Source organism: Chanodichthys erythropterus, chromosome 6 (assembly GCF_024489055.1).
Source record: "Chanodichthys erythropterus isolate Z2021 chromosome 6, ASM2448905v1, whole genome shotgun sequence".
Taxonomy (NCBI): Eukaryota; Metazoa; Chordata; class Actinopteri; order Cypriniformes; family Xenocyprididae; genus Chanodichthys; species Chanodichthys erythropterus.
In genome coordinates this window covers 13,624,188-13,641,527 of record NC_090226.1, presented here as the reverse complement: position 1 = coordinate 13,641,527, position 17,340 = coordinate 13,624,188, and the positions used below count along the sequence as shown (strand labels likewise).

At 36.5% G+C, this 17,340-nt stretch overlaps 2 protein-coding genes across 2 annotated transcripts in view; one reads left to right on the top strand and one right to left on the bottom strand.

The window, feature by feature from the left end:
* Positions 1–373: 373 nt before the first annotated feature.
* Positions 374–6,639, top strand: nfs1 (NFS1 cysteine desulfurase). Its single transcript, XM_067387302.1, has 13 exons — positions 374–668; positions 869–945; positions 1,094–1,210; positions 1,376–1,459; positions 1,639–1,791; positions 3,673–3,766; positions 3,852–3,986; positions 4,061–4,218; positions 4,310–4,415; positions 4,504–4,585; positions 5,369–5,452; positions 5,611–5,700; positions 5,907–6,639. The coding sequence occupies exons 1-13, from the start codon at positions 560–562 to the stop codon at positions 5,968–5,970; spliced, it is 1,353 nt and encodes a 450-aa protein (XP_067243403.1). The 5' UTR covers positions 374–559; the 3' UTR covers positions 5,971–6,639.
* A 401-nt stretch (positions 6,640–7,040) lies between these two features.
* dvl1b (dishevelled segment polarity protein 1b) overlaps positions 7,041–17,340 on the bottom strand; it is a 46,240-nt gene continuing 35,940 nt past the window's right edge. The window contains exons 13-15 of the mRNA XM_067388153.1: positions 15,312–15,479; positions 15,000–15,218; positions 7,041–9,264 (exon numbers count right to left, since the gene is read on the bottom strand). Of these exons, the coding sequence (XP_067244254.1) occupies positions 8,762–9,264; positions 15,000–15,218; positions 15,312–15,479 (890 nt within the window). The 3' untranslated portion in view covers positions 7,041–8,761. The remainder of the gene's footprint in view (positions 9,265–14,999; positions 15,219–15,311; positions 15,480–17,340) is intronic.

Sequence of the window (17,340 nt, the reverse complement as noted above, 5' to 3'; positions counted from 1 at the left end):
CAGAATCTTGAATTTGGTGTTCAAAAGAACCGATTCGCAGAAATGAGTTGGAGTTCCCATCACTACTTTGGAGAAAATATATAAAAATCTTTTAACTATAATGTTGTGTGACAGGAGAAACTAAAGCTATCTTTTATTCAACGGTGCTGATTCTTCCCAAATAAACTAAACATATATAAGCATTTCCAAGGACAGAAGAACCTGTTACATAGCATTGCTTCATATTTACAATTTCCGGTAAAAGAAACAAGACAGGCTTAGTTTTTAACCAATGGATTCCGTAAACGACACAAAAAACCCGCCCACAAGAGATACAGATAACCAATGAGAGTTATAATAACAGACGTCCCGCCCCCGATGTTTGTGCGTCTTGTGTAAGTATCCACGAGTGTTTTGAGAGCTTATGACACACTGGTTTATGGCGACAGTGGGCATGTCCTCGCTTCTGAAGTTGTGCGAATAATACTATAATTTTTCGGACGGGCTTATTGGTTTACGTAGGCTTTAAAATAAGTTTATTTTTAATATATCTATCATTGAACACTGTAATTGCATAAACATGATGAACAGGACTTTATCGACAAAACTTCTGGGCTCCATGTGTGGGATCTCCAGCCCTCGACTGAGATTCGCTCAAAGCGCTGCAAACGCTGTACAGAAGCAGAAAGGTAACGTTACAGTTTTAGTAAATTTCATTCTCTAGTCTAGACTAACTGTGACGCAGTTGAATTTAGCTTGTGTACTCTAGGAGGCTTTGCTAATATACATTAGCACACTTGCATGTAAATACATTTCTTGTATGGCTTTGTTTATTCTAAGTCACTGTAACTCTTCGTGCTGATAACCATATATATGTTTTATTCCACAGAATTGATCAAAAGTAGGGAACTTGAAAAGGATGAGCTGAGACCTCTGTATATGGACTTTCAGGCCACCACACCCATGGTACCCATCTGCTGTTGTCATCCTAATTATACTGGCATTTATTTAAGTTAACTAATCAAATTCGTGAATCTAGTGCATGAGAACATTTCTGGGATGTTTACATCCCATTGTTTTCATTGAAAATTTTTGTTTACATCACATCCAACAGGACCCAAGGGTTTTGGATGCCATGCTCCCCTATCAAGTGAATTACTATGGCAACCCACATTCCAGGACTCATGCTTATGGATGGGAGAGTGAGAGCGCAATGGAAAAAGCAAGAAAAGTATGTTTTTATCCTTCAAAAAAACCCTTTTTACTCAAATCAAGAAGCAAGAATGTATTGTATTGATTTAGATAGCTGAGAGCTTTATTATTATCAAAGCATAATATTTAGGTTTAGACAAAAATGCACTGTTTACTGTAACACCAATGTTTATTTCCTCTCCAGCAAGTTGCAGCTCTTATTGGTGCTGACCCAAGGGAGATTGTGTTCACCAGTGGTGCGACTGAGTCCAACAATATGTCAATCAAAGTAAGTATGTCATTACTGTGAGGCAAGATTAGGATTAGGAGGAAGTGGGACGCTGGGACACGAATGACTTGGCATATTCTAAAATAAACAAATAGGTGTTTATATATGATCAACTGCATTAGTAATTAGGAATAACTAAAAGAAACTCTTGGTTATGTCATGTCTTTTCTTGTCTTTAGGGTGTGGCTCGGTTTTATAAGGCTAAGAAAAAGCACATTATTACCACCCAAACCGAACACAAGTGTGTGCTGGACTCGTGTCGGGTTCTGGAGGCAGAGGGTTTTGATATAACTTATTTACCTGTGAAAGATAATGGGCTGATTGACCTGAAGGTAAGCATTCTTAAGGGGGAAGCAGCATTATTTATATAATGACATTATTTTCAAATAAGCTTTAAACACTCACCTGATCTTCTATTGTTTGACAAATAAGGAGTCCTGCCCCAAACAAACTCCAAATTGGTTGAAATAATGTTTTTATGGCTGCCTCAATATTGTTAAGGGCTGATGTCGGCGCATACATTTGTCTTTAAAATATATATGTATACAAACCCAATTCCAAAAAAGTTAGGACACTGTACAAATTGTGAAATAAAAAAGGAATGCAATAATTTTATAAATCTCATAAACTTATATTTTATTCACAATAGAATATAGATAACATATCAAATGTTGAAAGGGAGATATTTTGAAATGTCATGCCAAATATTGGGTCATTTTGGATTTCATGAGAGCTACACATTCCAAAAAAGTTGGGACAGGTAGCAATAAGAGGCCGGAAAAGTTAAATGTACATATAAGGGACCAATTTGCAACTTATTGGGTCAACTGGCAACATGATTGGGTATAAAAAGAGCCTCTCAGAGTGGCAGTGTCTCTCAGAAGTCAAGATGGGCAGAGGATCACCAATTCCTCCAATGCTGCGGCAAAAAATTGTGGAACAATATCAGAAAGGAGTTTCTCAGAGAAAAATTGCAAAGAGTTTGAAGTTCTCATCATCTACAGCGCATAATATCATCCAAAGATTCAGAGAATCTGGAACAATCTCTGTGCGTAAGGGTCAAGGCCGGAAAACCATACTGGATGCCCGTGATCTTCGGGCCCTTAGACGGCACTGCATCACATACAGGAATGATACTGTAATCGAAATCACAACATGGGCTCAGAAATACTTCCAGAAAACATTGTCGGTGAACACAATCCGATGTGCCATTCGCCGTTGCGTGCTAAAACTCTATAGGTCAAAAAAGAAGCTATATCTAAACATGATCCAGAAGCGCAGGCGTTTTCTCTGGGCCAAGGCTCATTTAAAATGGACTGTGGCAAAGTGGAAAACTGTTCTGTGGTCAGACGAATCAAGTTCTTTTTGGAAAACTGGGACGCCATGTCATCCGGACTAAAGAGGACAAAGACAACCCAAGTTGTTATCAGCGCTCAGTTCAGAAGCCTGCATCTCTGATGGTATGGGGTTGCATGAGTGCATGTGGCATGGGCAGCTTACACATCTGGAAAGGCACCATCAATGCTGAAAGGTATATCTAAGTTCTAGAACAACATATGCTCCCATCCAGACTATGTCTCTTTCAGGACAGAGCTTGCATTTTCCAGCATGACAATGCCAGACCACATACTGCATCAATTACAACATCATGGCTGCGTAGAAGAAGGATCCGGGTACTGAAATGGCCAGCCTGCAGTCCAGATCTTTCACCCATAGAAAACATTTGGCGCATCATAAAGAGGAAAATGCGAGAAAGAAGACCTAAGACAGTTTAGCAACTAGAAGCCTGTATTAGACAAGAATGGGACAACATTCCTATTCCTGAACTTGAGCAACTTGTCTCCTCAGTCCCCAGACGTTTGCAGACTGTTATAAACAGAAGATGTGATGCCACACAGTGGTAAACATGGCCTTGTCCCAACGTTTTTGAGATGTTGATGCCATGAAATTTAAAATCAACAAATTTTTCCCTTAAAATGATACATTTTCTCAGTTTAAACATTTGATATGTCATCTATGTTGTATTCTGAATAAAATATTGAAATTTGAAACTTCCACATCATTGCATTCTGTTTTTATTCACAATTTGTACAGTGTCCCAACTTTTTTGGAATCGTGTTTGTGTATATATATATATACACACACACATTTATGTAAACTCAAACTTTTATGATCTGACAGCACTAATATATATTTATACTTTGCTTTCTCAGCAATTAGAGGAAGCAATCCGTCCTGATACAAGCTTGGTGTCCATAATGACTATCAACAATGAGATTGGTGTCAAACAGCCAATCAAAGAAATAGGTAACCTTTTATTATCAACATCATTCTCTAAATTTATACCAGTCAGTCTTCATATCGCCTTTATTAATGATGTTTTTGATTTCAGGTCATCTGTGTAGGTCCAAAAATGTGTTCTTCCACACTGATGCTGCTCAGGCTGTTGGAAAGATCCCTGTTAATGTCACTGACTGGAAAGTGGACCTGATGTCCATCAGCGGACATAAGATCTACGGACCCAAAGGTAGCGCATTGTACATTTCAACGCACACCAATTGCATTGTCCAAAATATATTAATAAGTGTTAGTGTTTATTAGGAGTTGGGGCTTTGTACGTGAGGAGAAGACCCAGAATTCGTATTGAGCCTTTGCAGAACGGAGGAGGTCAGGAAAGGGGGCTTCGTTCAGGGACCGTCCCCACACCTCTAGTCGTAGGCCTCGGAGCCGCCTGTGAGGTTGCCCAGCAAGAGTTAGAGGTAGAGTTATAAAAAGTGCTAATTTCAAATGCTTTGCTACTGCTAGTCTAAATTTACTAACATGCAGGTTTCATTTTCTGTTTATTTTCAGTACGATCACAAGCGTGTGACATTGCTTGCTAATCGCCTCGTGCAGAAGATCATGTCTGAGATTCCTGATGTTGTGATGAATGGAGACCCAGATCAGAGGTACTCAGGTGAGACTCGACTTTCCAATTGTCAATTTTTCTTAGTAACGATCAAAGTTGACTTGGGTTTGTAATCTCAAACACTTTCCTCCTACAGGATGCATTAATTTATCATTTGCCTACGTTGAGGGGGAGAGTCTGTTGATGGCGTTGAAAGATGTTGCACTTTCCTCTGGAAGGTTAGTTTAAAATGTCTAACCAGGGTTTATAAATATGCAGGTTACATGGAAATATACTACCCACATTCAAAGCTGGTTAAAAAGTGACGTTATGAAAATTAGAAATATTTTTGTTTATTGAAATATGGTTGAATTTATAAAATGTAAATATTAGATGAAAAACCTAAGTTTTATTTTTAATTCATACTATGGGGCTGTTGCTCGAATCTGATTGGTTGACCAACGTTCTAAGGTGTGCATTTATTTTCAGGGAAACATTAAAATTTTCATTTAAAGTTGAAGTGCTAAAATTACTAACTAGAAATAAATAAACAACTAAAAGTGAAAGTAAAACTGAAATACAAATAAATGAAATGGTAGTGTTTAAAATAAAATACAAAAGCAAAATAGCTAAACAATTAAAATGAAAACTGCGAATATAAAACTAAAAGCTAATTCAAAATAAAAATTAAAAAAACTAAAAATAACAGTGTCTGACATTAAACTCTTCCTAAAAATATTTTTATTCAGAGAGTACATTTAATAGAGATTTTTGTAAGAAGTTTCTCCTGGGAAAATAAATGATCAAATGTCAGATTTAAAGATTTTCTATAACTGTTATTGGTATTTTTATTGATTGATTTTGGTTTTGTTTGTTTGTAGAGATAATATTGTTAAATTATTAATATTATTATGAATATTTTAAATGTTGATACTTTAGCCTTTGGTGGTGATATGATGATAAAATTATAAATAAATGAATAAAACTCTTTATGAATGCAGTTGAGTGTGTTCTTGTTGCAGCGCCTGCACATCTGCTTCTCTGGAGCCCTCGTATGTTCTCAGAGCGATAGGGACAGATGAGGACTTGGCGCACTCTTCTATACGGTTTGTAGTTTTTACATAATATCAGTCAAGATGTGAATTGTGCTTTTGTGTTGCTTAGTGCTCAGAACTCAGTGCAACATGGTTCCTGCTTGAACCATAAGCACACACATACTGTAATAAGTGGATCTGATGAAGCATGTGATCAATGTTTTTCTCAGATTTGGTATTGGCAGATTCACCACAGAGGAAGAAGTGGACTACACAGCGGAGAAGTGCATTCAGCATGTCAAGCGGTTGAGGGAGATGAGGTGAGCTATTAATGTTGGTTTTGAGTCTGACCTGGCATCTCACATCATGGAAACATGGGAATGTTTAATATTAATATTTTTAGAAATCCTTATCATGTAATCATAAACAACTGGAAAAGTAATGAAATGTTATTAGTTAAAACTCCTGTGAACTGGATCTTTGGAATGTTATAACCTGTTTTGTCTTTTTTTTTTTTGTCAATTAGTCCATTATGGGAAATGGTCCAGGAGGGCATTGACCTTAAGAGCATCAAATGGACCCAGCACTGAATCATTCTAAGCTGATGGAGTACAGCTTAATTAGGCTGCCATACCCACATCTTATTCCTTCTTTAAACACGCACAATTTTATTTCTCAATTTTGGGGATTTAAACTGTCTGTGGAGATTTTAAGTGCATTTGGATGAATTGCAGTTGTTACAGAGGTGAGGATTTTTGATATGAGTTTCACATTGTTTTATAGTGTTCACAGTTGTACAACACGCAAAATATAATCTCAAAAGACATCTTATTAGGAACATGCTTTGAATTTTGTCCTGTCATTTTTGTGTTTGAGCAAATCGTAATATATACCACAAAACACTTTAGGGGGTTACCATATTGTCCCAGTCCTGAGACCAGCAGAATTCATTTCAGTAATAAGTTTTCATTACAGTAAACCTTGTGTTAGGCAAGTCAGATGCTAATTCAAAGTTAGTTTGAGTAGTTTTTCTTTACATGAAGTACAATACCAGCTCAACCTTATTTTGCACAAGGAAAAAAAGGATAATAGGTGTCATTAAATTTATCTGCCCATTAAAAATGTATTATGTACGTCTTCATGCTTATTGCCTAGTATAAGCTTACACGTTGTCTTCCATGATTGCAGTTCACCAATTCTGTAGCGTCTGTTGTAAAATCATTGTTTTGTTCAAGGATGGTATATTAATAAACATGCAAACCAATTGTTTGGTCTTTTTCTTTTTTACTACAATACTTTTTTTTTTTTTTTTTGACTTTTAATCAGCAAGGAAGCATTAATCAAAAGTCAAAGCAAACAAATTTAAGTTGCAAATTATCGGTTTCCACAAAAAGCAGCACAGCAGTTTTCAACATTGATAAGAAATTCAAAGGAATAAATTAAATTTTTAAATGGTGAGACAGACAATTTTAAATTGTAATATTTCACAATATTTCAGTTTTTGCTCTAGTTTTGCAGCCTAGGTGAGCATAAGAGACATTTCAAAAATCAGAATTTGATTAAGAAAATCTGAAATTGTAAAGTTAATAGTCTACTTCACTGCCTGGCAAATGAAAATGAGCCAGAAGTTTAGATGAATTATTTATTTCAGACAGTTTCACTTACAGATGGTCAGACAAATACAACAAACAAAATGAGATTTAGAAAACTGCTTTAAAATCACAAACACACAATTTATATCTTACATAACTACAAAAAGGCATGACCAGAAGCTCTGTACATATACTTTATACAATCATCTATTTTCATATATACAATAAAAATGAACTATATACAGCAGTTTTTGCCCAGTCTTCCTAAGGGAGAAAAATAGACAACACATCTAAAGATGTAGATTAACAAAAGGGGCAGATCAGATCTTGTAAAAGTGCCAATTTTATCTTGAGCAACAATCCTCAAATGGTTAAATACTACACATATAGTAGTACACAGTCCATGTGCTAACTAGTCACCTTCATTTAGTTACTTTAAACAAGCTTTTTTAGCAAACATTTTCTCTTTGAGACACTTCGATGAACAGGTTACCAGCACCAGATATCACATCATACAACTGACAACATTATTCCAGGGGCAAAAAAAAAAAACTTCTGTAGGTCTCACAGACTATATTTAAGAACAACTTATATAAGAAAATACAACTAATTTCAGACATTCAGCAAGCGCTAATTTGTTCTGTGCAACCACACTATAAGTGCTGCTTCTTGAATTTACCCTGATGTCTTTTTATTTCCTGAAAATACATTTTTTCTAGCTAGTGTTTCATAGCCAAGAGAATCATAACAGTGACATGCTACCATGTTTCCAACCTGGTAATAATTGGAAACGTGTCAAAATGATTAATTCCTCCCATATCTGCCACCCTCCCAGACAGCGTGTAGCGCTTTAGAGCACTGAGTTTTAAGCATTAATCATGTGCACCAAAAAAATGAAACTACAATATAAAGATCGTTTTAAATAGCATTTTAAAATGAACAAACACAACATGAAAACATTTTTGACTGTTGCCGGATCTTAAAAGCGATCAGTAGCCTAGTCTCTTCATGGATAGCTTTGGAAAGGACTAACAGCTTCTGACCAGCAGAGGGCATTGTCTGATTGTCTAACTTTTGCTAATGTAGGATTAAAAATGTAGCTGCTGGTGTTTTTTTTATTGCTAAAATGGTTAATACTGCTCTGAGAAGCTGTGCTGAGCCTAATGTGTAACATAAACCTTGTTTGACATTGTTTTATTTCGTTATTGGTGACAGAAAAATTGGGTGCTTTGTTTTGTTGCCATTTTTTAAAGAAATAGTTTTTTATATTTTATTGTGAAATTAATACTATTATTCAACGAGGATGCATTGAATTGATCAAAAAGGACAGTTTATAATGTTACAAAAGATTTCAAATTAATGCTAACTTTCAAAAGAAGCAACACAACTGTTTTCAGCAATGATATTAATAAGAAATGTTTCTTGAGCAGCAAATCAGCATATTAGAATGATTTCTGAAGGATCATGTGACACTGAAGACTGGAGCAATGATGCTGAAAATACAGCTTTGCCACCAAATTTGCAATAGAAAACATTTTAAATTAAAATAATATTTCACAATATTACTGTATTTTTGATCACATAAATGCAGCCTTGTTGAGCACAAGAGACATAGTAGTGTATGCAGGTATTTGCCCTCTGCTTAACACATGATTATCTTAACAAATGATCCTCAATCTTCCACACAAACCTGTGACTACAGAAAGTTGAGCACATATTTATGGCACCCATCTTGTGAGATTACAGAATGAATTTCAGTGTTGCTGCTATTTATAATCCGTTCGTCCGATTACATTATATCCACAAAAAACTCACAAGGGTTTCCCATGGCATGCTGGAAGGACTGGCGACTAGCGGTGAGTTCTGGTGGTATGGCCCCTAGTTCCCTCACTGGTGGGGCCCCAGGGGGCCCGCTGCTGATAGCCCCCTTAGGGGTCAATCTAGCAAGGCTGTAGGGAGGAGGCAGGCCTGGGGGTCCGTAAGAGGAGGCGTGGCTCCGTTCGCTGAGTGCACAAGAGGTGTGGGCGTACTTGGAAAAGGGAGCGTGGCTGTAGGTGAAGGACGTGCGGCTGTGGTGGGAGGGGACGCGGGAATGAGCGTGGCTGCGGGATGAGAGCGTATGGCTACGGTGGCTCAACTGACTGGCTGACCGCTCAACCCGCCTCCCACCTGCTCTGTTGCCTGAATCCGATTCGCTGCTGCCACTGCCTGCTGCTTTGCGGTCCTTGTTGTCCCTTGGTTTGGGCCGCTGGCTCCTCCCAACGCTAGGATTGGAACTACTGCTTCGACTTCCTGGAAAATAAACAGAAGTTGATATGGGTGTATTTTATTTTTTTATTCTTTACATGCTTTTCACAGAAGGAAAAACAATAGTTTTCAAAGCAAACTTCTATGCAATGACCAAAAATAAAATAGCTTTAGGTATGTCTGGCTGTGGACAGCAGGGAAAACAAATACTGAATGCAAATCATAATATACAAGTTACTAAATTAACTTTCAAAAATTTGGGGTCAGTAAAAAAATGTAAATGTTTTTGAAAGAAGTCTCTTATGTTCATTCAAGGGGTGCATTTATTCAATGCAAATTATAATAAAAAAGCAATGTTGTAAAATATAATTACAATTTAAACTGTTTTCTATTTTAAAATGTAATTTATTCCTGTGATGACTAAACTGAATTGCTGTCACATGACCATTCAGATATCATTCTAATATTCTGATTTGGTGCTCAAACATTATTATTATTATCATCAATGTTGAAAACAGCTTTGCTGCTTATTTTTGTGGAAACGGTGATATATTTTTCAGTATTCTTTGTAAGCATTTATTTGAAATAGAAATTTTAAATGTCTTTACTGTCACTTTTGAACAATTTCATGAATCTTTGCTGAATAAAGGTATTAATTTCTTTAAAAATAAAAAACAATCTACTGACCCCAAACCTGTAAACAATATTGTAAATAATTTTTAAAAAGAATGACCAAAAGGCTACCACATATTTTGTTGTGCCCAATAAAGGTTGTGTCCAATGAAACTCTACTTCGGTTTAAAGGCTAACCAAATTATGCAGATAACAACAAGGACATTTTGTGATGTGCCTTCATCCCCGAAAACCATAAACAACACTGCAAAATGAAATAAAAATGCAAACTAGACAAGTTCACTTGCTATAATATTTAAAAATGTACATATATCTTCTGCGGAAGTCTCAGGACCAAAAAATGTTCGTCCAAATCAGAATCCGTCGAATGCAATAATAGGATGTCCTACCTGCCTGCATTCCGTAGGGCTATTTAGAGTTGTAGACGGACACAGAGCGTCGTAAACAAACAGCAGCCACCTTTTACAGTTCCTCCTGAACCGAAACAACGAGCTTATGCTGCTTTCACACCTTAACTACCGTAATTAAGAAATGGCCACCCTTGACATTCTACTTGAAGCTGTTCACTTCCTCAGACTCGGATTTATGTGTTTCAATGGCATCGCTACCGAAATGAATATGCTGCTGAATGCAGCATTTAAGTGGTACAAGTCAATGTTCTGTAAGTTGTTTATGTTGATTATTATTGTAGTGTTATGTGATGAGCTAATTTAAAGGATTAGTTCACTTTTAAATAAACTTTTCCTGATAACTTACTCACCCCCATGTCATCCAAGATGTCATCCATGTCTTTCTTTCTTCAGTCGAAAAGAAATTTAAATTTTTGATGAAAACATTCCAGGATTTTTCTCCATATAGTACACTTCAATGGGCACCAAACAGTTGAAGGTCAAAGTTAGTTTCACTGCAGCTTCAAATTGTTCTACACAATCCCAGATGAAAAATAAGGGTCTTATCTAGTGAAACCATCGCTCATTTTCTAAAAAAAAAATCGAAAATTATATAAGTTTTAACCTTAAATGCTCATCTTGAACTAGCTCTCTTCTTCTTCTCCTCTATTTGAATTCCGGCAGTGTAGACACTGCTAAGTGTATTACTGCCCTCCACAGGTCAAAGTTTGAAATAATTGTTATATACTATTGAACTAGCATATTGCATATAAAAAATTAGTTAAAACTTTAATTTCTTTTTGACTGAAGAAAGAAAGACATGGACATCTTGGATGTCATGGGGGTGAGTAAATTATCAGGAAGTTTATTTAAAAGTGAACTAATCCTTTAAAGCCGTCTCTCATGACGGTTTATGCGCGTTCATGTGTTTTGGAGGATCCTACCCTAGCTTTATTGTTGATATTAATAAATGGTAATGTTTGACTTGAACAATTTTGGTACTGTGAAGATAAACATAATATCTAGATCTTTCAGGAAAACCAGTTTAGAAGCACTGATCTACAACTAATCTGTGCTTCATTCTTCAGCAACTATAGTTACAGCTCATAAGTTTGCAGTTAATGAAACTGCTTTTTAGAGAAACACTCCATCCCTCACTAATATATAATGACAAATGTTCTGCATTTCTTGCTCTTTGTTCCTTCATACTACATTCTATGTTTCAAAGAGAATGATTAAAATATGATGAAAAATGATGCTAATTAAAGAGCTGATGAAATGCATCTATCAGATGTGCAATTAAAACTGGATGACATGACATTGGAGTCAAATGACAATGTAATTGAGTTCATGAGGTGCTGCAACCTGAATTTAAAACACTGTCAAACTTCAAACAAAAGCCACATCATTTCACTCTTACATAACAGGCATGGCAAAGCTTTGTACATACACATATGGGATCTACATCGATTTTGTCACGTTTATTCCCAAACTATTGTGTATGCGGTTCGTTTGTGTGGCCACTTTATCCACAACACATGACATGCTGAGAAATACAGAGACGAGAGGCGAGGCAGCAGGACAAATCCAACAACAGAAATACCCCCATCATGGAGGGAGACATGACCGTAAGAGAGAGAGAGAGAAAGAGAGGGAAGGAGGCTGCCTTACCGGACACCCCAGGGTTGGGACTACCTCCTCCATCAGTCTGCCATTGCCCAGCAGAAACGAACAGGAAACAACACAGTTAAGCCGTCTGTCTGTCTTATTACCAGAAGCTCTATCAAGTACAATTCATCCTCACAGCCTGAGTGCACTACAGGAATTTCACCTGGTATCTGCTCAGTGAAAATAAAATCTTATATGCGCTCATATAAGATATTTATTTACATGTTGTGATGATATGTTAAAACTTATAGAAATATTGTGATATCTAGGGTTGTCAGGATACCAAAATTCAATAGTCTATACCAGCTGCACGGACATTTTACGATACTAGGTACCAATTTTGAAACCACAGTAAATGGTATGCTATTGAACATGCTGCTTAATTTTTAAAGTTGCATATTCATAAAAATATTTAAGAAATTAGCCTTCATTTATTGCTCAAATATGTCAATTCAATTAAAGCAAATAATTATTAGAGTAATCAGTCGGTAATAAATGTAAAAACTGAATTTAGAGCAGCCAGTGATTTTCTTTATTTCATGTCAACATCATTGTTTGAATAATATTATCAGTGTAACTGTTTAATACATAGATATTTTATACTGAACTGAGTCAGTGCATCAAATACACTTTTGACATCGCATGTCCTATCTGTTGAAAATAGACACTACCGTTTAAAGGTTTGGGGTTATTGTTATTGAGCAAGGATGCATTAAATTGATCACAAGTAACAGTAAAGAGATTTATAAAATTACAAAAGATTTATATTTCAAATAAATGCTGTTCTTTTGAACTTTCTAATTCATAAATGAATTAGACCACCAATTTCAAGGTCCAGAAAGCTACTAAAGACAGTTAAACAATCGCCATGACTGCAGTGGTTCAACCTTCATGTTAAGAAGCGACGAGAATACTTTTTGTGCGCAAAAACGAAACAAAAATAACAACTTTACTCAACAATATCTTCTCTTCTGTGTCATTCTCTTATGCTGTTTAAGTTCAGCGCTTCTAAGTTCTATGTCAGAACACCTCCTGCGTCAGCATCACATGCATGCGTCGTGCTGCTCACGTGAACAGCGTCTGCCAATAGTGAGCAGGCATTCTGACGTAGAACCTGGAAGCACTGGACGTAAACAGCGTAAGAGAATGACACAGAAGAGAGGACATTGTTGAATAAAGTTGTTGTTTTTGCACACAAAAAGGATTCTCATCACTTCATAAAATTAAGGTTGAACCACTGCAGTCACATCGTACCTTGACAGTGATTGTTAAATTGCTGTCTATTGAGGAGTCATAGAGCTCTCGGATTTCATCAAAAATATCTTAATTTGTGTTCCAAAGATGAACGAAGTTCTTACAGGTGTGGAACGACATGAGGGTGAGTAATTAATGACATAATTTTAATTTCTGTGTGAACGAACCCTTTAATGCAGAAGTGTGTCTTGTGCATGTGTGACTGTGGCTGTAAGCTTCCTTATTACAGTCATGTGACACAGGCCAGCTAAATATGTCAGGGGTGTTTTAGCACAAACATTAAACAAAGTACTGAAAACATTTAAAAGTGATTCAGAAACCTACATTTAGTATCAATAAAAATTTAATATTGATATTTTTCCAAGGAATCGATACCAAATAAATAGCAATATCAATATATTGATACTAGGGCTGGGTATCGATTCAGATGTTCCAGATCGATTCGATTTAGATTCACAAGCTCTCAAATCGATTCGATTTCCGATTCTCAATTCAATTTTATGTGAAAGTGGCATCAATGTCGACAAAGCACCTGAAACCGCCATTTAAGCACTGAATGAATGAATGACAGGTTCGCCTCTCGCTCCTTGGTGACATCGCGCAAGGCAAATAAGAGGGTGACATCTAGTGGAGAAGACTCGTAATTAGATTAACGTTTATCTTACGTTCAATGTTTGCGGAAATAAATATGGAAAAAAAATCGATTCGTGCCCTTTGAGAATCGATTTTGAATCGACCACATTTTAAAAAACGATTAATCGAAAAATCTATTTTTTTTACCCAGCCCTAATTGATACTGCAGTATCAATGTGCCCATCCCTATTTTCTGTGACTGGAGTAATGGCTGTTGAAAATTCAGCTTAGACTCCAAAGGAATAAATTACATTTTAAAATAGAAAACAGTTATTTTAAATTGTAAGAATATTTCACATTATTACAGTTTTTAATTTTGATCAAATAAATGCAGCCTTGGTGAGCATAAGAGTTAAACAGTAAAGAATTTTATTGACCCCAAACTTTTGAAGGGTAGTGTATATATAGTACAGAAAATCCATGTACTTAAAATACTTGAAATGTCTTTCCATATCTGCCCTAGTTTTACTTTCTTTGACTGCTTTCATGGGCCTATCCATATGCTTCAAACCACACAACACATCTGAAAACTTCACTCAAGAGATCACTCTAACTGCTCTCTACAGGCAACTCAAACACAACAGGCTGCTGAGTTTCCTTCCTGACATCTTCACTGCACTAGAGCATGGCATGTGTGAAATGAGCAACAGGTGAAGGTTAATGTGAAGCAGTGGATTGAGAAAGACATGTTTGTGCACTGCATCAGCATTGAAGGCAAAAAGCACTAGAGAATGAGGTGAATGCAAGGTGAAATCATGATGAGCTGATGTCGGATGATGGAAATCAATTATTAAAATGTGACCAGAAATGAAGAAGAAAATAATCTGAGAGATGCTTGAAAGGTTTTAAAACTAGTAGGGACCCCACAAAACACTTCAGCTAGAACGGGCCGACCATATTTGAGGACAGTATTTTCATAAAATAACCTTCCTGCAGGGATAGCAGTATATAAATAATATAATTCATGCATGATATTCATATTGAAGCTTATATTCTTGCATTCAAAAACAGATAGATCGAGTGCAAGCAAATGCATAATGCAGGATTATATATTTTATACATTTACAACCTGAAAATAATATTTATTTATGATCTGAATTACAAGATCTTATCATTTCAGTATTGTACTAGGCTGAGATTTATTTTGGATACTCTAAATGTGATCCAATAACCTGAAGTCAAGGATGACCTTTCCCTACTTACCCTCACTGTGATGACTTCCTGCGCTGCCACTGTGGAAACTGTGGCAGGGGTCGGAATATCCTGGGGGGAAACCAGAGGGCGCTGTGGAGAAGGGTGGGTAGGGGAAGGGCTGGCCGCCCATGGGCCACGGGTTAGTAGACGGAGGGGGGAGAGGGGCCAATGTGTCCTGTTCTGAACCAGCACCACTTGATCCCTCATTCAAGTTTAGTGTAGCCATATCTAATAAGAAAGACGCAAATTATAAAGAGGTGGAAACATTTTGTTTGCAAGGATAAATAAAAAGCAGAAAGCAAATGTAGAGATGTGTTGTACTTTGGCAGAGATCTCCAAATGTGTAGTAACACTGTTCAGAGAAGGTGATCTTGTTGACCGTGTGTCTCAGATAGCCGTGTTTCAGCAGGCTGCTGGCGTATTTCCTGGCATCCCGCCGGTCTTTGAATCCTTCGACCCGTGAGTATAGCCAGTCTACTACATCACCTCCTGTAACATGCGAGATCCAGACAGATAAGCACCTATACACCACGATTATTATAGTTAACTAAAACTAAAACCATAAAAAGTAATTTTTTGTTACTTTAAATAATTTTGTTACAAAAAAAAAAAAAAAAAAAAAAAATTATTTAGTTTAACAGTTCCCCCTTTATATTAATTGTCTTTAACTTCTATGTACTAACATTTCAATTAATCATTTGATACAATGCACTTATTGTGCGCATACATGTTTTTACATTGTACTTCAGGGCTTGACATTAACACCCGCCAAATGCGGGTGGATTTTAGCAGTGGCGTATAACGCACTCATACTAGCCACTTTGGCTTTTATATATAATATATACATTTTTCAATTGTAGTCTTTTAAAAAGGCATCTGTAATAATAAATTAAGTGCAATGTAGTGTTGATTTTTGATACAGATTAGTGGTTCAACGGATCACAAAACTCTCGGTTCAGATCACATCACGGTTATGAAGTCACAGATCGGATCATTTTTCGGGTCAACAAAAAAAATATAATAATAATATTAATTAGGGGTTGGTGGTAACTTAACTTTGCATTTATTACTTAGCCCACTTTAACTACTCTGATACCACAGGCAAATGAACAGACTGTAAAAAGAAAAAATACTGTACACCAATTACAAGCATAGATAAATACAACATAAAGTTACAAATAAAATATAAGTTCTAACTGTAGTATTAATTTTTGTGTACAGAAATGTAATAATTAAATATAAAATGAAACTGTTCACTGTGTAAATGTAATATAGGTTAATCTTTGTTAAAGCTGTGTTTTGTTGTTAGATTTACATTATAGACAACAGCAGGTATTTATAGGTTGCTGTCACTCTAAAAATAAGACCTCATGCACGCGCACATCCGATAGATACACATCCGATTCCGAATTCTTTCTCACCTCGTTCAATTAAGACATAACCTATTTTTTTTACAGTCTATGGACATAACCGAATGTGTTTTCGAGAATACATGCCGAGAGGGGTATTTTGACTGAAATAATGCGTGTATGTGACCATCCAAATGCATTGAGGACGCAAAAGAGAAATTAATTTAGAGTTTAAGAGCTATCTGGAACGCGCCTCTCTCTCGCTCTTTGTGCGCGCGAGCCTTGTATGCGCTTCTGTGCATACCGATAACAGCTCTGCGTGCGATACCGAGTTAAATCCTCTTTTGCCTCTTCTAGCGCTGGAATGGTTTTATATCTATTTAATGTGTGAAACAGCAAGAAAAAACATGTTAAAATTATAAGCTGTTCACTCTATTGTGGTGAAACTTGCAAATGATCCGTGAATCACATGCGTCCCGAACCGTGGGGCTTGATCCGTTTAACCACTAATACACAGATACTGAAATATCTGAAACGCTTTCAATACTCATTTTGCGCAGAACAGATATATAATACCAGTTGCGCTTTCTCACTCTCTCATCTCTCTGACAGTGAGTTAACACACAAACCCGCCTTTCCTTCACTCACTTGTTTAATTTGCTCCAGATGAATATTGTTGGAGTTACAAGGCTTGAATTTTGGCATGGGATTGGGCATATTGCACATAATTCTGCTCATTTCCACGGATTTTGTTCTCACACCCAATGTGCCCCACATAAAGCCGCATTAATCAGCTCATTTAGCACATTAATCAGTCAGCTATGTTTTTAGAGAAAGAAAACACACGTGTAACAGAATAATGGATCTGTGTGTCAGGTCTTAAAGTGACAGTAGCCTAATATACCTGCTGCTAAACTATGATGTTTCATTTCATCTTTCATTCATTTCATACTGCTGTTGTTTCATTCCCCCTTTAACCCACCCATACCACCAAACCTGTA